This window comes from Salminus brasiliensis, chromosome 6 (assembly GCF_030463535.1).
Source record: "Salminus brasiliensis chromosome 6, fSalBra1.hap2, whole genome shotgun sequence".
NCBI classification, from domain to species: Eukaryota; Metazoa; Chordata; class Actinopteri; order Characiformes; family Bryconidae; genus Salminus; species Salminus brasiliensis.
Window position 1 is genome coordinate 18,746,137 of NC_132883.1, and position 26,948 is coordinate 18,773,084.

The window sequence follows — 26,948 nt, forward strand, 5'->3', positions numbered from 1 at the left end:
ACCACATTATAATATAATCATATAGTAATTTGAGATCTTTCATTATCACAGTGTTCTTATAGATTCCTAATCAATCAATCAAATAATCCATAATTGCTGTCAGGGAGGGTATGTACTGTGTTTATGTGAATGTACATGCTTGCTAATCTTGCTAATGCTTAATAGTGTTTTCTGGGATAGAGTGAGTACAGGTGTTTTGTGAGTGAGGAAATGATTGATTAGGTCTGTAGAATGTATTTACATTTAAGGCATTTAGCAGACGCTCTTATCCAGAGCGACTTGCAAAGTGCTTCACTGTTTACTCAGAAAATAGTGTTAGCTAGTTTGCATCAGCTAGGATCCAAAAGATGCCTCTAGGCTTAGATAAGACTAAATACAAACTACACTTCACCCAAATATAGCGACAGCAAACGACTCTGCCGTTCGGACACCCAGAGGGAAGTGCATTCCACCTCTTCGGTGCCAGAACATGTGTCATGTCCTAATTGTCATCATGCTATTGGCTATTGCAATACTAATATTCAAAAAACAGTGTTTTTTATGCATGTATGATCTGAGCATCATGACCAGTTGGTTGAAAAGCTGGATATGTAAAGTATCAAAGAAGACAAATGTCAGCATCTGCACTCAGAACGATCACTAATCCTGTAGCAATTAGAAATCTCTCATTATGCCATCATTGTGATAGATTATGCTTTTGTCATTACCATGCCATAAGCCACCATACAGGCAGTTGTGGTCAGGGAGGGTTTGTACTGTATATGTGGATGTGCACACTTGCTAAGCTTAATAGATTTTCCTGTGATGAAGTGTGTGAATTATTGATTAGGGCTGCACAATGTATCATTTCCTAAGTGTTAACATGATACTGGCCATTACAATACTAATATCCCGATTGCAATTTGCCAACGTGACTTATGACCCATGACGGTAGGTGTTATTTATGTATGTCGTGAGCATCTTGACCAGTCCAAGTTCCAGTATAGTAGTAGATCCTCCTATTTAAAAGTATCTCCTTTTTAAAGTACAAACACAAATATGCACTCCCAAAAGTATGTCTCTGCTTGCGCTACAAATGAATAACATCACATTATAACTTGTTTTTTATTATTATGACATCATAATGATGCCATAATCCACCATATAAACAACAGTTCTGTTCACATAGTCAGCAGACTGCCAAGCTCTCAAGGACAATCCCTTTTTTTCCAGATCAAAGTCCAATCCTGAACTAAATAACTCTGTTTATGGCAGATTTCCAGTCTGAAATGGCTGCATAGTTTAAGTCTAGCCTTAGCCGTGTCCGGAAAAACCTCCCCTAAGTTCATTAAAAGGGTTTGGGGGGGTTTGAGTGGGGGATTTGAGGATGAATAGAGAGCAGAGGAGCTGGGGGTATATTGAGATTTCAGTTCTGCTATCTTGCCTCCAGCACCGATTTGAGTGAGTCCCTAGAGTTCGTTAAAGATTCAGTGGGCAGAATTCTTCATATCCCTGCTTTGAAGTCAGTCGAAGAAGAAAGAGATGATGCTGCTACTTTGTGCTGCTGCTCTCGCTCACTCTGCTTCTCGCACCGCTCCCTGTGATATGTCGGCCTGACAGAATGCACGGTGAATACCTTAGGCGCTACGCACAATCGCCAACAGTGAACGATTGTTCCCAGATGCAGAGGGAAGAGGCTGCTGGGTCAGATGACTCCCCCTAGTGTCAGTTAGAGGAGAGACAGAACTGAATGTATTTGAGCAAAGGACAAGTTCACATTCATTACCATACATGCTCACTCAAGCTCTGCATGGAGCACCAGGGAGAGCTGAGGAAAGTTAAAGGCTCTAAATAAAGAAGCCTGCCAGAGGATGAGCAGTGTGGTGAAAGTGTCATAGGATTTTTTAGTCTGTAAGGAAGAGTATGTACAATATAGGTGTCCACACTTGCTAATCGTGTTGAGCTTAAAAGAGTTTTATGTGATTGAGTGAGTACATGCATTTGTGAGGGAGTTATTGATTAGGGCTGCAGAATGTGTTGTTTGTTTAATGCTAATGTGATTTTGGCCTTTGCAACATTAATAATCCAAAAAGACTTTTGACCAGGGCAAATTTCAGATGTCATTTATGTAAATTCACAAATTGAGCAATTTTTTTAAAGCCAACATTGTCAAGCTAGTCACCAGTGCAGTCTTAGTGTGTGCATGTGTGAGTGAGTGTAGCTGTGCATGTATCTACATACATGTTCAAAAGCGAGTTACCAGGAGGAGTAGCTACTATACTACAATGAAAAGAACACCTTGCCAACAGTGAAGCATGAGGGTGGATCTGGCATGCTTTGGGGTTGTGTTGCTACCAGTGGCATTGGTAGTTTTACACAGGTGGAGGAAAGAATGGATGTCACTGCTAAAGCTGCAGAAATAATGGCTTCTGCAACAGGACAATAATCCTGAACATACCTCCACATACTATCTGAAGAGAACTGAAACTTTTAGAATGGGACTTAGAGTCTCCTGACCTAAACATTATAAATAATAAAACGTGAATAGTCCTTAAACAAGCTGTGCATGTAAGATGACTAAAGAATATCTCAGGACTAAAGGCCTTCTGTGATGAATAGTGGGGGAAAATGTCCAACTACAGAAAACAAAAGACCTGACTTTAGAACTTTAGAAAAGAACCAGCCACACTTGATGACTGGAGAATTCCTCACTTTGTTTTTTGGCTTCCCCAGGGCTGAAGAAAATTCATTGCTGCAATTCTATTAGTTGTCTTAAAATGAACATCCAGTTCTTTGTGCATTTGAAAAACAATGCATCCACTATATTTTTTTTGAACCCAAATGAAAGCCTATGACCTGAAAAGCATTGATTATAAATCAAGTGCTGCTGGTTTTACTTTTCTGAGTACCTTCCTGGACAATTTTGTGAACAATTCGTGAACAATTATTATGCAAAGTTCATCAAATGACTCAGTTTCCAAAGGGACATGTGCACCTCAATCAAAATTCAATCAAAGATAAAAAAGAAAATGGAGATTTATTTAGGCTTTTAGAAGTTTGAAGGCAGGATGTCTTTAATTATGGCACAACAGTTGAACAGAGGAAGTGACTGAGACTTTTATTTGTTCGTCCTCATTCGATTACAGTGCGGTTATAGTTTATCCGAGAGACGATGAGGGGTCTGTTTTGCTGATGTGGGTGATGTGATGCATAAGAGACAGTGGACACCGGCAGAATTACCGTGACATTAAACGTCCTGTTAGGAAGCTGATGTGGCTTTAATTATCTTCTCTATGTTTCCAAACACGTTTGCTGTCATAGGCAAGTATTGATATGCGTATGCACACACACACATACTTACTTACTACTCAAATGGACAGTTTGATATGTAGTGCTGTTTTATCAAACACCTGCCTCTTTCATTTCAAATGATGGTTCTGATTCTGGGATTTTTAGAGACAGAAAAATCTCAAAATTAAATGAAATACACTTTATAGACAAACAGAATTCATCAAACCAAGCGATGTTGTACCAGCTCAACTGTTTTGAAGATCCTAAAACTTTTGCACAAGTAATTAGCAAAAGAATAGGCTAAGAATAATCATTTCCCACCACACCCATTGGTACTAGAGATCACTCCAGCAACCTTCTAGGCCCAAGTCTGCTTGTCTAACCTTTCAGGCCGTGGCTGCCCCGGCACAGAAGCAGGCAGAGCATTGGTCTTTAATATGCATTACCATAAATCTTCCCAGCGGTTCTTATTTTTAACAGTGTATGTGTCCTCCGCAGTTTTGTACTGAAGAACCTCCAAACGTTCCTCAAGGATCTTATACTTTTAACAGTGTACAGTGAAGTCATGCCAGCTCAACTGTTTTGAAGGCGCGCTAACCTTTTGACAGGTGATTAGTGCACTGAGAACATTGACCAGAAGTTGTCGGCAGCCACCTCAGCACACAAAGAGCAAAAAGTTTAAGGGAGGAGAAAGCACTGTTACTTTACTCATTTTCTGCCCAATTTGCATCACCAGTTACCCAGCCCATACATATTCTCCCCTATTGCATGCAATGCTTCTGTCAATTGTGAGGGTGATGACCGACACATGTTCCCTCTGACATGTGTGCATCCAGCCAGCGGCTCTTTTTCGAATTGCTGCCAATGCGACCAATGCGTGTGGAGAGAAACGCTGTATACCTGTCTCTGACGCATCGGCCAGCAGACACCACTGGTGGCCAGCACCGCACTGGAGTGATATGGGGAAAGGGCACCATCTACCCACCCTAGAGATAGAGCAAGGCCAATTGTGCTATCTCGGGGCCCCAGCTGCCAACAGATAACAGCATGACCGGGATTCGACGTAAATATGTTTAACATAGTGTGGTGCTGTTACCATGATTTCAATGATTTCAAATCTGGCCCTATATTTTCACATCAAGATTCTGTGGAGACACATTTTGCACATTCTGAGCAGTAAATAAATAAATACTGCTGCAGTTTTCCTTGTACTGCCATTTGAATGTTATTTTAAGCACTGTTATGTGTTGGCATTGAAGACACAGACAAAGCAGATGCTCAGACATTTGTACCATTTGTAGTTCAGTTGTAATTGTAGTTTTTTTTTTTAGGTTTTTTAGGTAGTGTGCCAAATGGATTTGAGATTTGGGCTTTGTATCACAAGGCAGGTCAAATTCTTGGCCTTGTCAAGTCAAGTCAATTCCAGTTTACTGAAAGCAGCTGTATGGTGAACCAGGTCCGATCCCCTACTGAGCAAGCCAAAGGCGACAGTGGCAAAGATGGTCTGTGGTCATGGCTGGTCTCACCCTGTTACATTCTGAACAAGACATTCCCCTGAATAATGACTCCATACTAGTGTTATTTAAAGCTTATTGTTACGCCAGACTGCCATTGATTTACTCTATTCCCATAGAGAAATATGGGGCTGTGATGTATTTAAGTGTAAAATTGCCTTTTCCAGTTCTACTACTGTATTAAACCACATCATATCAGTCAAGGACAAGGAAGAGGGGGAAAAAAAGGATTTTTTTTTTGTGCCAGCAGAATTCCATAGTGCCTTGTGATGAACCATATGCTAAGGGAAGAAGGGAGCTTGGAACCATGGAAGATGTAGTCTTTTGTAAAACACAGCTTCAGGTGAACAGGGGAAAAGTCATAGACTGATCACCCAGGTGTTGAGACTGTATCTTCTTGATCGCCCATCGCTCTAGCCCCCTCGCAGATAGCATATAGTATGCAAATCATTGAGAGACTTTAAATGACTCCCCTTTATTTCATTAAAATATATTTCTATTGTTTATATTCATTGGGATGTGGCACGTCCACTTAAAAGTATATTTCTTGGCATATGTAATCAAGTGTTGGACAGCGATTAACACAGACAAGTCTTGGACTTTAGATTGGAACATCTGATTAGAAATTCTCGGCAATATTTTCTTAATAATGTACAAACAGGTATAGCACAGAACACAATTTTGTTGATTTGTAACCTGACTATTAATTACAAAGCATTTATACAAAATAAGAAAAAGATAAGCACACACACACACACACACACACACACATATGTGTGTGTGTGTGTGTGTGTGTGTGTGTGTGTGCTTATCTTTTTTCTTATTTTGTATAAATGCTTTGTAATTAATATATACAGCATCAGTGTTGCAATGTTGTTTATATACTTTCCCCTCCTCATTAATTCTTCCTAACATAAACTCTTAAGATGCAGTTTCAATCATTTTGTCAGTCCACTTATAGATTTTGGTTTTGTAGGGTTCTTCCAATTACGCAATATTATCCTGCCAGCTGTCCTAACTTTTATTAAATTAAATTAAATTATTTGTTATATCACCAATTTCTGTTCTATCCCCAAGCAGGTAGAGCTAAATTGCAGAAAATATGATCCAACTTAAAGGTAAAGGTAAAGGTGCTATAATTGGATATTTGAGTAATGCCATGGAACAACCATGTTTGTTTCCATAAAGAAGCATGTTTGTAACAGAGATGTTCGAGTGTGAAGAACCTTTATATTAGTGAAGAACATTTATGTCCGGTTCTTTCCAAATATGGTTCCTCTATGGCCTTAAAAGTGCACTAAAAGGAGAACGTAGTTCATTGCCTCATTGTCTAAGAAACCATCCCGCTTTTATATATACACATATATGTGTATGTATGTATGTATGTGTGTGTGTGTGTGTGTGTGTGTGTATGTGTATATACATGTATGTGCTCTAATACAGTAATCATTAAGGTTTAACTTTACATTGTAAGTTATCAGTAGCCTGTACTGGATTTTTATTTTTTTTTAACTGATGCCACCAAAATAAAAGCCAAACAACCCATTCAATCAGATGATGTACACGCCCAAATAAACAAACTGTCAATATAGAGACGTCCTCTGTATTTAAGGAGAAGAGCAGAATGTAAGGTGCCCCAGTGAGTGTGGTGTCAGCGCACACAGCATGCCAGCTCAGAACGTCTGCCAGGCGGTGGTTGAGTCCCTCAGGTCTATAAGAATGTTGGGCTCCAGACCATGGGTAGCCTGGCAAGGAAGCTATGCTGATGCCTTGGAGCTTGTCAGAAAGCATACCCCTCCTCTACTCTACCCCCCCAGCCCACCACCCTTGTGCTTGATTCCATCACCGTCACTGTGAATAACAGCAGTCTGCATGCAGCATATATCCTCGAGCTAAGACAAAGTTTGAGTGAAAAGCAGAACCATGCACTGCCAAAAGTCAGCCAAATGCAAGGGTAGGCGGATTGTGGAAAAAAAATGAGCAAGACTTGCTTCTTTTTTTCCAGTGGGATTGTGAGATTGTGTGTGAAGTATACCACTGACCAGTTGCACCCCTAAACGGTTGCTAATTAAAGATACTATTGTTAGGGGAGGGGATTATTAGGAAAGAGAATGTTTTAGTAGGAAAGATAATATGGTAATGTTGTATAAAGGCCAGATTAAGCTGTTAATATCCTTTGTAAATGTTTTGCATTGTAATTGTAACAACTCTGAAGAAGTCATGCTAATCAAACTATATGGCTAAAAATATTAATACTTAATTTATATTAAATTCAGCCTTTTTAAAGAGAAAAATACAAGTAAATACAAATTGTTCAGTTATTAAACTGGTATAGTTTGTAATTAAAGGGTGCAAGAGGGATAATTAACTATTGAAAGGAAAGAGGCAGTCATATTTATGTAATATCATTCAGTGTTTGCACAAATTCATGAATTCCAATAGGGGTTAAACATTTTTCACTGCATTGCAACTTATTGCTACATGCCACTTTAGCATGCTGTAAGTTAAGGCTAGGCTATAGGCTATTCATTTTCACGTGCAAAGCTACTCATGGACCTTGCCTGTAACTCATATTTTGTAAACTTGTCTGCAGTAAGGCACTGTTAATACTTGAATAGTTTTTGGTGCTTCGCATTAATGACACTGCGTGTCATTGTTTCTTCAGAATAAGCCTAGTATTGAACCACTTCACAATTCATCTGCTATTCACTATACCAGGGTCACCAGTTTTCAGCAAAAGGCCAGCAGAAGCACACCTTGTATAGCCAGACGTGTTTGAAAACTCATGAATCAAGTGGAATTATGTGTGCTTGTGCTTAATGGGGATTAAACCTGCAACCTCACTGGCCTTTGTGGTTAAGAGTAGTGACCCTTGCTCTAAACTGTTGTTAATTTGCTCAAGCCTATTACCCAAGTTAACTATGGTTTCCTTTGCTCATAAAATAGAAATAATGTAAAGAGACGTGTGTTGCACACTGCTTCCTCCACTTTCTGCCGGCTATTGATCTGTAAACAAGTAGAGGCGATCCTCTGCGCAATTTTCTACACCCTTGAATCACTCCATATGTGGTTGAGTAGAAGGGATGGTCATATAATGAGAAAAGGAATCAATGCAGCTTGATCTGACTTGGAGGAAATAACCCTGCTGTTCTGTTTCACATGTTTGAGGGAAGGCTATGCCTCTGCACAGAAGCTGGGATACAGTACATGAGCCAGAATGGCGGCTCCACCAGGTGCACTTCAGCAGCCGAACGACATTCTGTTGGGTTTGCGCAGGCCAGATTCTCCTGGCAGCGATGCCATATTATATAGGTGGGTTCAGGGTCTGTAAGAGTCTCCTCTGAGGGGGGCGTGATAGATGGCGCCTCCTGGCTGTTGTGAGCGTTGGCATGCATGTCCACATTCTCACTAATAGCTTATTGAGCGAGGGGGGCCTGGCGAGGATTAGAAAGCACTGGCTTAATGTGCAGGCACCGTGCAGTCAATAACGCCCCCTCTGTGATAAATCTGCCTGACATATTCCCAGAAACTCTCTGGCCATCGATAGGGATTTATTAAAGAGAATATGAAAAATAAGCGGCAGTGTATTACTTTCACTGTCTCAGCTGCCGCCAGAAGGACCCTCTTGGCTGTCACAGTGAACACAAGACACTGCGTGATGGGGCTTGGGTGGGATGGTGGGCTGACTTTATTCTGTCAGTGGCATTTTGAACTGTTTGCATGGGACCGTTCAAGGTTCAGTCAGGTTTTAGCGGTTTTCTTTGTGAGTAGGACTGGACAATCTTGGACTGTGTTGAGGTTGATCTCTATTTGACACAGATAAATACATGGTAAAAGAACTTTGGAGACATGGGATATTCAAGAATAAGCTTTTAAACATTCCGGAATTAAATATACTATATATACACCAACCAAGCACTTTACCCTACCTGTACAGCAACTCATTCATGCAATTATTTAGCCAATATTTAGCCAATCAAGTGGCAGCAGTGCAATGCATTAATCATGTAGATATGAGCCAACAGCCTATGAAATGTTTGCATCAACCATGTTGTATCTATACAACTGTTGATGTCCTGGGATTTTCATGCACAACAGACCTTTCCTCAGAATGAGGCAATAAAGATGAAACCTCAGCAGTTCTGCAGACAGACTACCAGACAGACTGCCAGACTGGTTAGAGCTGACAGAAAGGCTACAGTAACTCAGGTAACCACTCTGTACAGTCGCAGTGAGCAGAAAAGCATCTCGGAATGCACAACACATCCAACCTTGAGGTGGATGGGCTTCGACAGCCAGAGACCACAGTTGAAGACTGAAAAAAACATAGCCTGGTCTAATGAACCTCGATATCTGCTGAAGCACACCGACATTGGGAAATGAATCCATGGACCTGCTATGCTTTATGTCAACAGTGCAGAATGATGGACAGGTTGTAATGGTCTGGGGAATGGTTCCTGGCACACTTTGGTCTTGTTAATAAAAATCACTTGAATGCCACAGCCTGTTGTAGTGCTGTGTTGTCGCTGACCATGTGCATCCCTTTATGACCACCATTCACCATTCATCTTCATACGACTACTTCCAGCAAGGTAATTCAACCACGTCACAAAAGCAAAAGATTTAATCTGGTTTCATTGAAATGGCCGTGAGATCGGTGTACATCGTGGCCTTCCTAGGCACTAGATCTGAATCTAGTATAACTCCTTCGGGATGTGGTGTGATGTAGAACGGTAGATTTGTGGCATGAAAGTGGTCCTGGAAACAGTTGGAATTAAATGTCGCAATAATCTCAATATGGATCAGAATCTCAAAGAAAAATTTCCAGCATCTTGAGGAATTCATGCCATGAAGAGCTGAGGCTCTTTTGATAGCAAAAGGAGGCCCTAAAATGGTGCTAAAATACATTCATAGATACGCTGTTCCTAGTACTGAAATACTACAGCAACACTTTATTCAAAGGCCACGTAAATCAGGACTTTGTAGAACATGCATTGTGTTGTGTATTTATAGTGCAGTTCTTCAATAATTATAAATAGCTTAAACAATAATTATGGAGGCCACAATCTGTTGCAGAAGGTAAACAACATTTGATTGACATAAGTGGCCTTAAACTACAGACATTCTCTCTATCATGAAGCAAGTAATAGAACTTATAAAGCAGAGGCTTAGTTAGAAGCATTAAACTAAACTAATGTCTTCTTAGATTAAGGCTTTTTATATTGATACAGATTCAGTCAATCCATAAACTCTCTTTTATGTCGTCTTGTTGTTGTTGTTATTATGCAAAGTGTCAACTACTTCTTCATTGCTGATTCATCAACTAGATCAATTTTAATCACTTTTGTAAAGTGACTAATCAAATCAGCTGTAATCCAAAGTGTGCTGAAGACATACCGCTTCACCTAAAACCATGCAGAAGAAGCCAGCATTTTTCAACCCACCCGTGCCATCATTACAAGCCTTCTGTTGTGTTTATTCCTAGCCTTTTTATAGGCTCATACTGTTCCAGTGCAAGGAATAACGATTGCACAAAGTTCTCATGCAGGGGAAATTTCAAAGAAGTTGTCGCCACCTCAAGGGAAGGGTTCTGTGTTTTTGTTAGCTCAGTGTGTTATCAAAGCTTTACTCTCTTACTCCCGCCGCTACTTATTTTGTGCCATCTTTCCCTGAAACAATCCTTAGTCTGTGTCACTCTATCCACTTTTTTTTCATTTTCTTTTTTCAAAATGCCACAGCAAGATGTTGCTTTTGCAGTGTAAACAGTAGCACAGAGAAACAGTGGCAGCCTCCCTCTGATTGCCTAAGGCTCATTTGCGTATACAAAATACATGCATCTACTATCTTACATTCTTTGAATGGTAGTACATTTGTGTGTGAAGACATTAGCATTCGTTTTCCAGTTCTGGTGATTGCATGCAAATTGTAATTATTAAAAGTTGAATGGATGTCAGAAGAAACGGCTAATCAACATAATGTTTTTTAATTCAATTTGTACAGTCCAGCTTATCAGTGTGATGAGACCTAACCATTTCTAAATAGTAATGAAGTTGCTCTGCTCAAACAGAGTGAGAAGAACAGTCAGGGCTAAATATCAGCAACGTCTTCGTTGATCGTTTGCTCGTCTCAGTAGTGGTCTTTATGTTCCTGCCTCTTAATCCGTTCACAGTGACGATAGGAAGCAAGTAAACAGCGCAGTTCAGTCAAGGACTGCATATGACAACATGAGCCACTCAATGCACCGTTGCATTAATTAATTAATCATTCAGTTAGCCAATCAGTCAATCAGCCAATGAATCAGTAAATCAGCCAGCCAGCAGACTCATCGTGCTTGTCTAGGGGTATAATGTTATTTTTAGAGCAGCAAAACATGATCTTTATTTTAGACATATATCCTGAAATGCTTTTTTGCCACATTAAGACATTCTGGGACCGCTGGACAAAATCTGTCTTGGGGCCCCATCTCACACCTTTTGTTAACAAATCCAAACCATTCATTGCAAAAAGAAAAGTAGGTTTGACACACTGGTCATTTAAAGTTGCCATTTATAAAAGCCATGCCCTTTTCCAAAAGCCGTTTTTCAAATGTTCTCTTTTTTTCTCTCTCTTGTAGTACTCTTATGATGTTTATATGTGGAAGTAAGATTATATACCAACAAATTGTCAGTTTTAATTTCAACCCTCACTTTTTTGTTGTGCTTTTAAAACCTGCACTATATGGACAAAAAGACATCTGCTCATTCATTCTTTCTTCTGAAAAAAGTATTTAAAAAGACTTCTGCTTCACATCTCACTGCTGGGAGGGATGGCGGGGCTATATACCCCTCTAGCCTATCCCTGGCATCAGGCATGGTGCCAATAGGTTCACATTAATCTGCTCCAGAAATAAATCTGCTCCTATTCTACTGGCAGTACTTCTCTACAGGGACTAGACATTTAGCGTACCTGGCATGGACCCTTTCCCTAAGAGTTTCAACCATATATTGTATATAAGAGTGGACAGTTCATCCCCATTCACTCCCATTGTGACATTTTGAAGCCAAAATTGGTCGAAATGGAAGCTTTCATCCGGTTTGCGTTTGCGATGTAGAGGAAAATTGAAGACAGAGCATCTGCAGTAGAGTCGGAAGGCGAGGCAGTGTGACTGCCAAACCCCAGCCTTATTTTATAGTGGCAAGCACTCTGCCTGTCCTTATACCGGGAGCATGCACAACGACTGAACTTTACTTTCATTAGAAACAAGAAAACGTGATCACCACACAATAATGACTCAGTCAACTGCATGCCAAGTTTGTAAGTACATTAATATATCATTTATTGTCTGGAAATACTGCCCGTTCACAATATCAGACGGGCAGGATTAGCTGTCTGTCAACTTGTCCACAGCTGGCAATCACATCTTTCTAATCACACCTCCCCTTTTTAAACATCACCTGCTATATAACTGCTAGAAAAGCCATTAATTGTGAGGAAAAACTGGACACAACGTGGGGGGAGCTTGCGGAATTGACAGAACACAACACAAATATTGGATGTGTAATTTTAAATGAAAGTTTCCTATCTGCTCTGTTGACTTACATGGTATTGGGCAGAGTTTAAAAGTTGTACACCTCAACCCAATTCTTACATAAACTTAGGTTAAACTTAACTTAAACCTATCTAACCTTAACCTAGCCCTTAACCTAACTCTAACCTTTGCCATAAACTTAACTTAACCTACCCTTACCCTACCCTCACCCCAACCCTAACCCTAAACATAATCATAGTAGAATCGGAAAATCATACTTTTTCTGCAGGATTTTTCCTCCATTAATTATTTTTAAGCTCTATAACAAAAAAAGCATAATGTGGTGGTGATATGTATATTTATGGTGGCACCACTGTTTTCTCAATTCTTCTTCAAGTACATGACAGGCTGGGTTATGTGTGTGTGTGTGTGTGTGTGTGTTTGGCAAAAACAGTGCTGCCGGTGGACAGGAGCTCCTTGTGATTGTAAATATATGTACAAATATCTTTGAGCAAATGTTATGAATCTCATGGCATAGTATATGTACAACTTTTAATTAATCTTTTTGCCATGAAAATGTGCTTCCCTCTGTGCTTGAAACTGTGTTTGAAAAACACTGATCCATTACAACATTACATCTTAAATCAAAATGTGCATGAAGGTGACATTTTATAAAGTCATTAAGAAAAGATCATCACTTTCACTTTACTTTCTATGCCCTTTTTCAGCAGTAACTATACCAGTATTCTACTGTAATTTCATTTGGACAGTATGGCTCTGATTGTAGAGCCTTAGAAATAGCTTTGCAACCATTTCCAGACAAATAGGTGTCCACAACCTTTGTCTGAGGTCTTCAGAAATCTCTTTTCTCTGATGATGTGCCCGACTGAACAAGCTGTGTGCTGCCAAGTTCCCTCTGATTTAAAAGTCTAAATTTAGATCTGGACTGGACAGGGCTAGCCCTTATCAAAGCTGGTCTGTAACTGAGGCACTCGTACTGGTTAATGATCACTGATCCTAATGAACTCTTTCATTTGGTTGCATAATAGGGGGTAGGGAGCAAAAACCTTTTCACATCTGAAGATGCATAATTGATAACAATACTCTAGATTACTAAAAGGCTAAGGCCTAGTGAATTTAATTATGTAGCAAGGTGCAGCACTATGAAACCGAAGAAATGATTGGGATTGTATGATTGTGAGAACAAGATGGAGATCAAAATCATATACACATTCAGAGAAGGCAAAAAGGGCAGCGTTGCGATCTAGTTTTTTGGAAAGACTGTATTCCACATAATTTTCATTTTCGTCAAAAGGGCTCAGCTCACATAAAGCAAAAGTCCTGGAGCTCCACTCTTTATCTGCCTTAAAACTATGGATCATCTAGAACAGTGGTATCTAACCCTTCTTCTGGAGAGTGAACTTCCTGCAGTTTTCAGATTCAACCCAAATCTAACACACCCTATTCAGCCTAACAAGGACTTGGAAAGGCAGTAATTAACTGGACCAGGGGTGGACTAGGGTTTTATCAAAACTCTGCAGGAAGGTAGCTCTCCAGGAGCTGTATTGACTGATATAGAAAGACAAACCTCATCACCAGCATTAGGATATTGTCATGTTTCTTCACCATCATCCCCATAGGGTTCCCCCTGAAAGTCCATAAAGTTCACAAGGCCATGTTTACAGCATGAGAAAGTGATTAAGTCAAATATTATTCAAAAGTTCTTCCACCTTTATAGCATCCAGCCTAATTTTATTGGTAATATCCTATATTTTATTATAAAGAACGAACATATCGTTCAGGCTACTACTTGACTTATATGTTCTAAATAAATGCTAAGTTTGAGATACACTGAATGTTAAGAAATGAAGTAAACCGAGCACATTGAGGGCACATTGGTTGTAAATATTTGACACTTCAGTCTAATGAAAAGCAGAACAACAACAGTGGGAGTGTTAAACTTCAGTCTGTAAACCAGAGCAGACCATCAGTTCTCCGTCTCTCTGACTGTGTGATCAGTCAAGCTTCTCGCTGTTTGTGTCCTACACAGCTAGTACATTGCCTTTAGCTGTAATGCTAAATTCACATAGCTCTGAGTTGGCCAGCTTCATTGATCTACAGCTGAACAAAAGCTTCCCTTCTTTCTAGGTTTCAACTTAATGGAGCAGTGGCATCCTGTTGTATTTTAGAGAAGGCCTCATTAAGCACACATTATGCAAGAACGTTAAGCCACAGCCAGGAAGTTTTAGAGTAAGATCATATTCTATTTCTGACTGTTGGGATTAGCATAGGCATTACATTTTAAGTATTTCTTGCAGTGTTTTCACAGTGATCTTTATTTTGCCAGTGATCTTTATTTTTGATCACTGGTGGGTTTTCTGCTCTACTGGTTGTGCTCTGTGTCATAGAACATTCTATAACATTTTACCGGCTTTGTTTTACAAGATGTGGGCAGTCTGTCACCCTCAAAGTTTACAGTTCAGTACTGTGCATAATTTTGCTATTTTCCTTGACTGGAAACTCATACATTGTCTTCCACACAATGTGGACTCAAAATAAGAATTGATTTTCATAGCTGTTGAGGAAATATTGATGGTACTGCCGCCCAGCTTCCTTTGAATACAACCCTCCCCCCCTGTCTGACACTCACAGTGTAGAATATAGAAGTAATTCAGAACCAATGTGCCTTCGAATCATTCCACTGGTGTTTGCAGGCATTCAGTCAACCTCCACTTCTTCAGAGAGAAAGCTTTTTCTCTGAATGACCTTCAGAAAGTCTCTCGAGCCAGTCGAGCAGCCTGCGACAGTGTTTGTAGACCTTTTACAGAACACAATCAGGCCCAAGGGTCAAACTTGTTCCAAGTCACATCATCCCTAGCCCTCGGAATAGCTGCCGTGGTTTTGGTTTTAGTAATCCTCAGAGAGTGCATATCTCCATCTGTCTAGCTTGGTCAGTCTGTACAGATGGTGTGTTGCTCCCTCCGTGAAGGAGAGTGTTATTCTCAGACCATACTTTTTTTTTTTTTGTCTTTTTTTTTTTCTAGACATTGGCCTTACTCATCAGTGGTTGTATGATTTCACTCCTAAAACCCTTGGTAATATCTTACATTTCTTAAGTTCACCAAATCCTCTGAAGAAAGAGTGAATTCCTTTGATGTGAACACTGCAAAAACCCAAATCCCTCTCAGAACATTAGGGCTCTCATGAGTCTGTCAAAACGGACCTTAAATGAATAATGTATGAATGACAAGTACCATCAAGAGCGGAGTTAACTAATGTTTTAATAAATGGGAACCTTTAAATAGAACAGAGTAAAGGAGCGTTTTATTCACTGCTTTTATTAAGTTTTAAATGTTCAACTTTGCTTCACTTTTACTTCTGCTGCTGTTCCGATTCTCTAAACTGTACAGTAAAGCACTCTGAATGAACTTCTCACTGAAGTCTTCATTAAAACTTTTCAACTTGTCTCTCATACAAAGTGTGCTCAGTGTGCAGAATAATTCATGGTGTCTGGTCAGAGATTTACCCCTTAAAAAGCCTATGGGCCGCCGGCAGGCCAAAAGTGTTATTGCTAAACTCTACTACCAAAGGATAGCCCCACCAGTTTGCACAGAAGTCCCAGTAGTTACTGAATAATACACCTATGTGTGTAATGTCTTTCTGTGTTCAGAGGTTTACCCTTCCACAAATCTGGTTTTACCGGCGGATTTACCAGTGGATTTTCAGTGGCTGATCCCTGGTTAGTACAGTTTCACCCATGGCACCAAATGTTTGGCTAAATGTTCAGCTTGGAAAGGGAAGAAACAAACAGCTTTAATTCTGCTGGTTCATTAATGCGGATTAGTCCTCCCACACCCGCCAAAGCCAGAACATGGTGACACCTGCAATCTGTGTTAATCAACATTAATTATCCCCTCCTCTTGTTTGAGGTCCCTGTATGTTAAAGAGCACTTCTACCATGTCTTTCCTTTGTTAACATTGCTTAAATGTCCTGTTTTGTCATCCATGCTTCTGGTAACTTAACCATCCCGTCACATAGTCTCAGCTTTTGTGCCATTGTACACAGTGGTTTATGGGTGATTCTTCAATTAGGGAAACTGTTGTGTTAGAAATACTTAATAGCTTTGGAAATAAATATAAAATATTAAATATAGAATATGATGCACTAAATTCATGATGGCTTTAATTTTTTAAGTATTTTATTCATCAGTATTGATCTACTTTGGCCCTGTCCCCAGCCTAGACTTTCAAGCTGCTCAAATAAAATGTTTGAAGTAATTGATTAATTAAAAATCATACGTATATCGCATTATTTGCATTGATATCTATCCAGTGTTGGCATATGTCAATATAATATATTACCGTACCACAAATTAAGTATAAGTCATTTTTTAAGGTTAATTTTAAGGTTTACGGAGCACACGTCAGCACTGAGAGAAGGCTAAAAGTGGTAAAGTGAGTAATTTAATCATTTATTTCTCCTGATTATGGAATACATGTATTTATATGTATTAATAAAATTACCAGTTATACCATTACAGCAATATTGTACGAAAAAAAAGGATTCATATGTAAGTGCAACTAATGCTAGACTAATGCTAGATTGACTAATGTAAGGGAATCCATGTCCTAGGGTCTTTTTTGAAAGTGAAAATTGTCATTGCCACAACAGGTCTTTACCAAAACAACATCTGCTGATGGTAATGACAGGTGTCTTTTAAAGTGTTTAGAAATGAAAATGAAAGGCATTACTTCCTAAAACTCATTTTCACTGTTTTGCAGTCAGTATGGTCGTAAGATATCAGTAGGTTATTAAAATGTTTACATTTGTTTTCAAAGGTGGAAAATGGAAAAAGCCACAGATTGAAAAAATCACCCTTATCATAACACTGTAAACAAACATAACACTGTAAACAAACAGCAGCTGCATAGAATAGAACTCATTCTGGGTGGATGATTATAGATAGCGGTAGATAGCTTTAACTGCACAATTACAGAAATTGTTAATACTACTTGAGTGCTTTGACAGTCAAAATGTTTTTACTTCTTTGACCAGTTACTCAGATTAAATATACTTTTTTTGCAGTTTTGAATGTTCCCAAATATTAAGGATAGGACAGATCTAGTACACAGACCTATCAAACAGATAGATCACCACATGGGAGAAACAAAATTGCGAATTGAAAAATATGTGGTAGTCAGTTAGTGAGGATATTTGTATAGTAAACAGCCATTCATCGCTAAGGCTCCTGTCCGATGTGAAAGAAAAAAAAAGGTTATTTTCTAGAATATCTCTGTTAAGCATCTGAACTATAACAAAAATGTCTGAACCACCAGGGCAAGTGCATTGGCAGCAAGCCAATACTAGAACATAAGTATCCCATAGTTGTTGCAGAGTATTTCACACATTGGTCAAGAATCAATGTAATTTTTAAATATTTATATATGTTTTATGTTTTATACCCTGACAGTGGTTTCAATAAAAGGTGAAAAATAAGTCTGAAGAGACTGTAGGGTATATCAGTGATTTAGGTTGAGGTAGGTAGACAGGCAGACAGACACAGATAGATAGATAGATAGATAGATAGATAGATAGATAGATGCACTATGTCCAAATGTTTGTGGACACCCTTCTAATGAATTCATTCAGCTACTTTAAGTTGCACCCATCGCTGACACACATACACATGCACACACATAGCTTGTCTAGTCCCTGTAGACAAGTTTTTTCATTAGAATAGGACTCTCTAGAGCAAATAAACGTGAACCTATTGGCTCCATGCCCTAATGCCCTAACCCCAGCATTAAACTGCGTAGCAGTGGAACAGAGTTCTCTGGAATAATGGTGCTCCATCCAATACTTTTAGGATGAGTTGGGGAGTTGGGGAGGAGGTGTGGTGGTGATCATCCAACATCCTGATCGCATGTCATATAGTTTAGGTAGGTAGGTGGGAAGGTTGTATTAATCTGAGGTCAAATTTGGGTAGCACTGGAAAAACGCTAGACATCATATTTAAATTATAAACAAACAAATTCTACATAATACATGTATTTACATATGAATGCAGGTCATCATTTCCCCCGTTAAGACTCCTAATAAATGACCACATTACTTCCATGTTGTGCAGCTGCTGTCCTGTAAAAAAACTGTGCTACACTTTTGAAGCTAAATTAAACCCTTCCAGAGAAATAAGGTCATCTGCGCCCTGTCTACCTGTGTCTGATTGTGTTTGTTGCTATGAAAGGTCTAAGATGTCAATGGTCTCCTAGAAGTTCCATCCATCCAGTCCCTGGGCTATATAATGTCCAGAACTCCAACTCTCACCTTAACAAAAGCAGCACAGATTTATTTTCCTTCATTACTGCTGATTGGAAGTGACATAGCAGTAATGCCCTCATGACTTTGCTCAGAATAGCATCAGAGCTCATAAAGCCAGGTTAAATTTGAGTGACATTAAGCCTTTAGGTTTTATACACCAGTCTTACCTCCTGTTGCAGAATAAAATCAGATGAACTTTATCTAATGAATAGTGGACACTTTTGTTTTGATTAAGATACACCCCTTTGCACATTCCTCTGCCATCTACACTATGCTGATCATTTTTACTACCATTGTGTATGGTGATGGCACCTAACACATGTACAATGTCTATCTGAAATATTGCAATCCGTTCTGAAAATGTGTGCCATTGTTCTGTGCAGGAGGAGCCATTTGTCATGGTGTCAGAGAATGTGCTGGGGAAGCCCAAGAAGTACCAGGGATTTTCCATTGATGTCCTTGATGCTCTGGCTAACTACCTAGGCTTCAAGTATGAGATCTACGTGGCCCCTGATCACAAGTACGGCAGCCAGCAAGCTGACGGTACTTGGAATGGTCTTATTGGAGAGCTGGTCTTCAAGGTGAGGCACTGTTCATTATGTTAGCACAGCATCTACTCAACATCTTGCTTAGATATGTTTTGTTCTTTAACATTTAGAGTGTTTTCAGTCCCTTTAGCATGTTCTTAATGGTTCCTTTGGAGGTGTGGGCAAAGACGAACCACCTTCCATTTTTAAGGAGTATGAAGAACTTTTTAATAGTTTAAAAGACACAATTTACAAATTCAACTCCAATTTTTTTTTTTTTCAGATGTCCATGCACAAAACGTAGTATAGGAAAACAGCTTAAATGATAGAAGGACAATTATGTATTGCTCATGTTGTAAAGACATTAATATGATATTATTTAGAATATTTGTTGCTAAATTATACAGACACATAATTATAACTGTAAAGCATTGTTTCATAAGACAAGCTAAATTCTAATTTTATAATCTTATTGTAGTAACATAAATCTGCATGATATTAATATTGTAATATTAAACATGTTTATAGGGCATCTATTAACTATTACTTTATACGTAACTAAGCATTGACTGTTGAGGTTTTTAGCATTATAAATCATTAATTTATATATTAATATAGGTCTGATATGCAAATTAAAGGCACCAGTAGCAGCAGATTTTAAATACTACTATCTAAAATATCTCATTTAGTACAATATTTTTTATTACAAATTAATGTAATAAAATGTAATGAAACACGGAGTTGGTCTGTGTTCTTTAATCAATAACCACAAAATGCCCAAAAAGGGTATATTGTGGACTGCAGTAACAAAATTCATTGCAATATGATTAAAAAAATTGTAACATTGTCCACATAACAAATAACTAGGAATTCAGTTTTATATTATTCACTATGATTGAATGTACTAGAAGTATTTAGACTAATTAGCCCTGGCTTGTAACATTTTTCTCAGGCCCCTCTTCATGGCAAAGATAATTCAAACACCTGGCATAGATAACAAACTACACTTAGGTAACAGTGAAAAAGTGAAAAAGTGGAACTAGGAGGAGACGAAGTGGACTAGACTAAGTAGGGGCTAGAAAATAATTGCAGGTAATTTATTACCACCTTAATGAGTAATGTTTATAGATTCGGTAATGATAAATAATTGGTTGGTTCATGATCAGTTCATGATGAAGTAACAGGTAGAAGAGGTATTATAAAATGCCATTATAATAAAGTGGTACCGATAAACTACTTTACTTACTACACTATTAAATATATAGTTAATAATATATATTATAGTTAACACCTAAATCATGTCTAAAATTAGGTTGTATAATCTTCCAATGACTCTCACAATCATACACCAATTTCATTATGACAGTATTAGATATATCAGCAGAGAATGCTGGATGGTATATATATAAAAGGAAGAAAATTTTGATCCAATTTGGTAACAAATCTAGCCTGAAACAGCTCACACTCTCACTGTGTGAGGAGACGATGTTAACTGTGGGTTTCTTTCTGTGGAGTAGAAGAGTTTGAGTAGTTTGAGCATGATAGCCTACTTTTAGATATGCGTCTTAAGTGCTTCAATTAAAAATAGATCATTTTAAAGTGCTGTGGCTTTTAAAGAAGAAAAGTCTGATCGGTATGAGCATCAGCCAGAATTTGAGATTTCGGTATCAGTGTCTGACAAGAATGCTGTGCCATTTCTCCTAGGTATAAGATGTCTTCACTTTTACCATGATGTCATTTTTCTAATATGTGTCTTTTGTGCAGCATAATATGGTAACCATTGTTGTAACACACTGAACAGTGACTCAGGAATTCAGGAACTTCATTTAACTCATGGTTTAATGTACTACTGAAATAGGGGTGTTTAATAACAATAGTTTCAGCCACAGAACAGTTTAATGAACCAATGAAATAGCTCTTTGATTCGTCATGGTCCGGTATAGAACTATTGCCTAAAGAGTGTTGTCCTGGAGTATTACTGCCCTGCTCAGTTGAAAGCTGTTCCAACACACCTAACACAGCTCATGAGCTAAAAAATACTGTGCGTTAGAGCTGGAAAAACTCCATGGCAATGATATAGCAGTACGATAGTGGTGCTCTAGGACCAGGACTGAGAACCACTATAACAGATTTATTCTGTTTGTTGCGCAGATGTCAGTTTGCGGTCTCACAGTAAAGAACTGCACAGATTTCCTGAATGCAAATACTAGAGTGTTCAAAAATGAAAAAACCCAGAGCTGAAACATTTTCCACAGCCTGGCACACAAAATAGGGGAAAAAAATATTTCGGCAGTCAGAGGTCAGCCAAGCATTTTCAGGGCCATTACCCAGCACCCCATGCTGCTTTCCATTCCAAAGCTCTTTAGAGTGCCCCTTATATGCCTCCACCTCCCTCTGCAACCCCACCCCCACAGAGAGCCTGCCTCCCAACCGGACAGCCAGGAGAATGGCTCCACAAGCTCTACCGCAGCTTATCATTTCCACAGAGATAGACCAAATGGAGGAAAATGGAACCTCTAATCCACTCCCCTGCACCTCTGGTGGCACATTGTTTTGTGAAGATTTCAGATGTTTGCACTTTCATTATACATCAGTCTTTTACTGTTTTCCTAGAATATTGCATTCCTGTTCACGCTAGCAGTTCTATTAGATCCATTCTTAGAGAGTCTTGGTTGCTACCAGGGAAAAAAAAATGGCTGTTGCGAGGGGACTTGAAGAAAGTTGTGTTGGTTCGATTGTATTGTGAGTTATAAGGGCTGTCATAAGTAATCAGCTGATTAATCAGTACAAAAAAATGGATTCATACTTAGCCTCTCTATTAATTGACAGTAATTAAATTGTGATCATAATAATCTCTCCTATGACTTGTTGGCTATCATATGATTAAAATAATTCATTGTGGCTATTCACGTTGTTTTATGTCATTAATAACAATTATTCATGCAGTTTAAAAAAAATGTTAATATTTTTATCAACTGGTTCAGATGAACATGAACATGGAATTCAGGTAATTTCTAAAGAGTGAATGCAGCTTCCAGTGTTCACTGACAGAGTAACACTCGCTGCATGTTCCGTTCAATGACTGCATTTTTCATGTCACTGTAGACATACCATGTCTCCAGCTCCTCTGTGATTTTAGTCTCTCACCCTCACTCTAGTTTCTACAGCTTGTGAAATCATACAGTGGAAGTTATCAACCTAGGAAGTGGAGCTCCGCTTTGCTGTTGCTTTTGTTGGTTTTTCATTAACACCACTCGTTTTTATACATATAGTAAGTATTTGACTGATGGCTTCACAACACTACTAATGTAATCAATAATTGCAGCCCTACCTACAAGCTTACAAAAGTAACAAGACATTTTAAGCCTCAGTCTGAAGCATATGAAAGAGTGTCTGCTAAAAGAAAACTGACCTATCCCTACTGTGTAACACACACATACACACACACACACACAGTGGTGTTCCCTTAATGCTAAGCTTGCATGCTGAGAGCACCATGTCCATGTATAGTTTTAATATGCGGCATAAATGACCATTTCTGGCCGTTTAAGCATTTTGTTTCCCTAGCAGACCGTGAAATTAGCAGGTTTAGTCAGCTGTGAATTAATTGTGTGTGGAGGGCTAAAATAACATCAGCCTGCACTGCTTACATTATGTGAAGAAAATCCTCCACTTTATGCACCACCCGCACCACCCTCCATACACACACACACAAGCTTGAGAGAGAAAGCAATTTGTTAGTGATAGTTCTGAGCCAATTTACAGAATCATTATGTTTTTGCAGCTCAGACCAGATGTCTACAGATGTGCTTGCTGAGTTCAGGAAAAAAAAGTGTACAGTATTCCAGCGCTATGACAGAAGCGGTTCAGAGAAACTTTCATTAATGTTAAAAACACCCCGCATCTGCAGAGCAGGCAGGTTTGTTGACCTAGTAATGGAAAATAAGCAATACTGTGTTCTGCTGTTTGAATAATGTGCTCATTGTATCTGTTTATGTTTTATTTTAGCAGCAGATGAGTTTAAACTAACACTATTTGGACAAAAGTATTGGGACACCTGCTCATTCATTGTTTCTTCTGAAATCAAGGGTATTAAGGAAGAGCTTATCATGCTTCTGTTAAAGTTAACATCTCTTCAGTCCAGGGGTTGCTTTCTACCAGATTGTGGAGAACTTTTTGAATTTGACTTTTAACACCACCAACTGGATATCCCTGTTGAGAGTGTATCATTCAGCCCAGTACAGTGAGTACTGTAACACAGCAGTGCTGGGAGTCCAGCATAATTTTAAATGAGGCTAAATCTAAAGAGAAAAGGGCATTTTATGTTGAGAGACAATGCCTGGACATGTTAATGCAGCGTCCAACTCCACCCTCAATTGATACTATTATTGATAATAATAATCTCTCCTATGACTTGTTGGCTGTCATATGATTAGAATAATTAATTGTGGCTATTCACGTTGTTGTATGTCATTAATAACAATTATTCATGCAGTTTAAAAAAAAATGTTAATATTTTTATCAACTGGTTCAGATGAACATGAACATGGAATTCAGGTAATTTCTAAAGAGTGAATGCAGCTTCCAGTGTTCACTGACAACCAGTGAGAGTAACACTTGCTGCATGTTCCGTTCAATGACTGCATTTTTCATGTCACTGTAGACATACCATGTCTCCAGCTCCTCTGTGATTTTAGTCTCTCACCCTCAATCTAGTTTCTACAGCTTGTGAAATCATACAGTGGAAGTTATCAACCTAGGAAGTGGAGCTCCGCTTTGCTGTTGCTTTTGTTGGTTTTCTGTGTGGTGCTCACTGCAATGATCTATCTCCATTAAATACATATGAGATCAGCTGAAGTGATGTTTGTCATCCAACATCTCACTATTGTTCCTGTGGTGGAATGCAATCCTCAAATCCATATAGCAACGTCTCCAGATGTCTCCACACGTTAATGCAGTGTCCAACCCCACCCTCAATTGATACTGTTATTGATAATAATAATCTCTCCTATGACTTGTTGGCTATCATATGATTAGAATAATTAATTGTGGCTATTCACATTGTTTTATGTCATTAATAACAATTATTCATGCAGTTTAAAAAAAAATGTTAATATTTTTATCAACTGGACTTTCAACACCACCAACTGGATATCCCTGTTGAGAGTGCATCATTCAGCCCAGTACAGTGAGTACTGTAACAAAGCAGTGCTGGGAGTCCAGCATAATTTTAAATGAGGCTAAATCTAAAGAGAAAAGGGCATTTTATGTTGAGAGACAATGCCTGGACACGTTAATGCAGCGTCCAACCCCACCCTCAATTGATACTGTCCACACATACTGAAAAACCCAACAACACTGTTTGTTCCATCTCTAAATAAAATAAGGTGTATTCTGTTAGAATGCAATTAGTACTGCCTTATAGTGACCTATAATAGATGCATAGTACCCTGAAGTAAACTCAAGAACAGTGCAAGTCACAGATGTACATGTCATTACCCTGTTCCCAATTATTTTTTTCGGCATAATCTGAATACAGCATCTGTTCACAATGAATGGACCAATTCAATAGTTATTACTCAGATTAAATATGGACATTTTTACCATCTTAAAGATTATAATATTTTTTGCAACAGTGATATACTAGACACTGATCTTTAGCAGCTGGTTTAAATGTGGTCGGAGGGTGTCTCCTTTTTTGAGCACATGTGGAACTGTGGAGAAGTATAGATCTGAATCAGTGATCAGTACAAAAATCAACATTTAAGCCAGTCCTTATTTTGAAATTAGTATTTTTTTGCATTTTACATTCACTGAATTTAAAGATTATAGTAGGAATTCAATTGGAATTCTTACTGTGATGTCACGGTGCATCCTAGGCTAGCGATCCCAAATACCTTGCTTAGCATCATTCTACTGAAAGGTAGGCTGCACTCACACAAGCAATTAATGATATATTGAGGCCCATGTTGAAGTAAATACAGGAGAAAAACCCAACTCAGTGCTAAACCCTTTAGCTCATTGGGCTGTAGATATAAAGTGGGCTAATTCCATGTCAAAGAAATGAATGGCACTGGTGGTGCGTAGGGGCGCAGGAAGCGGACGGGACACAGAACACAGAGGTCCTTCAGCTGTACCTCTTCTCTAAATGTGGCCATGCAGGCTAATGGGAGTCAGCCAGGTGAGGCTTGACACTGGCCCAGAGATAATGAAAACGGACACTTGTGAGCTCCCCAGCCACTAATGCCTTCTGACAGGGACTCTCACCAGACCCTATAGGTGCCCTCCCCTCGTCTGCATGCCTGTCGACATCCAAAGTTCCAGAACTAGGAACAAAATAACAAAAACAAACAAAACCAAAAAAAAAAAAGAAAGAAACAGGACGCTGTTATGCACCCGAGATCTCGAGAAACAATTTCCATTCAGCAGCAACAATACAGCCTCTAGCTAAAGTATAGGCTGTGCTTTTTTTCCCCCTCCGCATGTTTGTTTGCTTGCTTGCTTTTTCAATCTGATATTCCGTTATTTATTGTGGTGGAGGGAAATAAGGACTGCCGCGCCTTGACACATCTCCTGATTTGACATCATGGAAATATGAATGATTATAATCATAAAGGAAAAAGTAAACATCACAGGGATGGGAAGGGAATGCAGTTTACACTGATTATGCTTTTAATGCCTTGAAGCGACACAAACAGTCAGAGCCAGTGTTCTTCTCCTCTCTAGTTTGACTTTCTACAGAACTACTTATGACTACCTCTTGGCAGTATTTGCTCCTATCTGAAAATGTGGCACTGTGCTACCGAGTGTTGCACAGGGTTAGTATGAATATGCTTAGAAAACAGGCGGTTTGGATGAGGCACAATGGATGACAGCACTGCCGTCAAGACCTTGTTATGAACACTGAGGGTGCTATTGAAAATGCTTCTATTTTGTGTTATTTTCTAATCAAACAAAATGTTCCATTACATATTAAACTGTGAACTCTTAGCATTTGAACATGTTAGAATTTAGCTCCTATTATTTGCCCCCCTTTTTGCTTTATTGGCAGTCTGCACTTGAGCTGGCATAAATTCCACAAGTTTGTGCAAAGGATAAACCTAGGTATCATTTGAATACCCTCTTCAGTAGATAGTTTTACAATGGTCAATATCAAACATTGCTTTAAATGTTCTTGGCATAAAATCAAAATGGTAAAACCTTCTCTTTATTATTTTCAGTGTTAATTTTTTCCTAAATAACAGGGTGGACTTGTGTGAACGATGTATTTAATATATTTCTGAACATTATTCCAAATACATTACATTTCATTTATTGGCTTGTACTTGGACTTTCTCAGTTACAATATGAACATAACAATGAGTTCAGTGTTTTTCAGTAGCCTCCCCAGTCACAGTAGAACATATTTGTTATGTGGTAGGACCTTTAAAAAGAACTCCTAAAAGATTTTGTAATTTTGAATATACGAATGTACTCTCACAGAGCACTTTATTATATTATGCATATCGTATGCTAATACATGGTAGAGCTTCTGTTTGCTCTCACAGCCTTTTTTCCACAAGATGTTTAATTTGTGACATAATGTGTCATCATGCTGAAAGGAGCCATTAGAAGATAAGTAAATTGTGGTCATGAAGGGATGCACATGGTCAGCAATTATACTCAAATAGGAGGTGGCAGTGATTGATTAGTAGAAATGGGGCCCAAAATGTGCCAAGAAAACATTCCCCACACCAATACACCACCATATAAATGTGGAGGCATACCGGTGTTCCTAGCAAAGAGCTCGGTGATTGTATATAGTATATAAA

At 38.8% G+C, this 26,948-nt stretch overlaps 1 protein-coding gene across 3 annotated transcripts in view; it reads left to right on the forward strand.

Annotated features, from left to right (window-relative positions):
* grid2 (glutamate receptor, ionotropic, delta 2) overlaps positions 1-26,948 on the forward strand; it is a 574,752-nt gene that overhangs the window by 435,913 nt on the left and 111,891 nt on the right. For all 3 annotated transcript variants that reach the window (XR_011979819.1, XM_072681911.1, XM_072681910.1), the window contains exon 10: positions 18,994-19,191. Coding sequence is in view for 2 of the 3 variants with exons in the window: in XM_072681911.1 (XP_072538012.1) it covers positions 18,994-19,191 (198 nt within the window). In the remaining variant the exon portion in view is untranslated. The remainder of the gene's footprint in view (positions 1-18,993; positions 19,192-26,948) is intronic.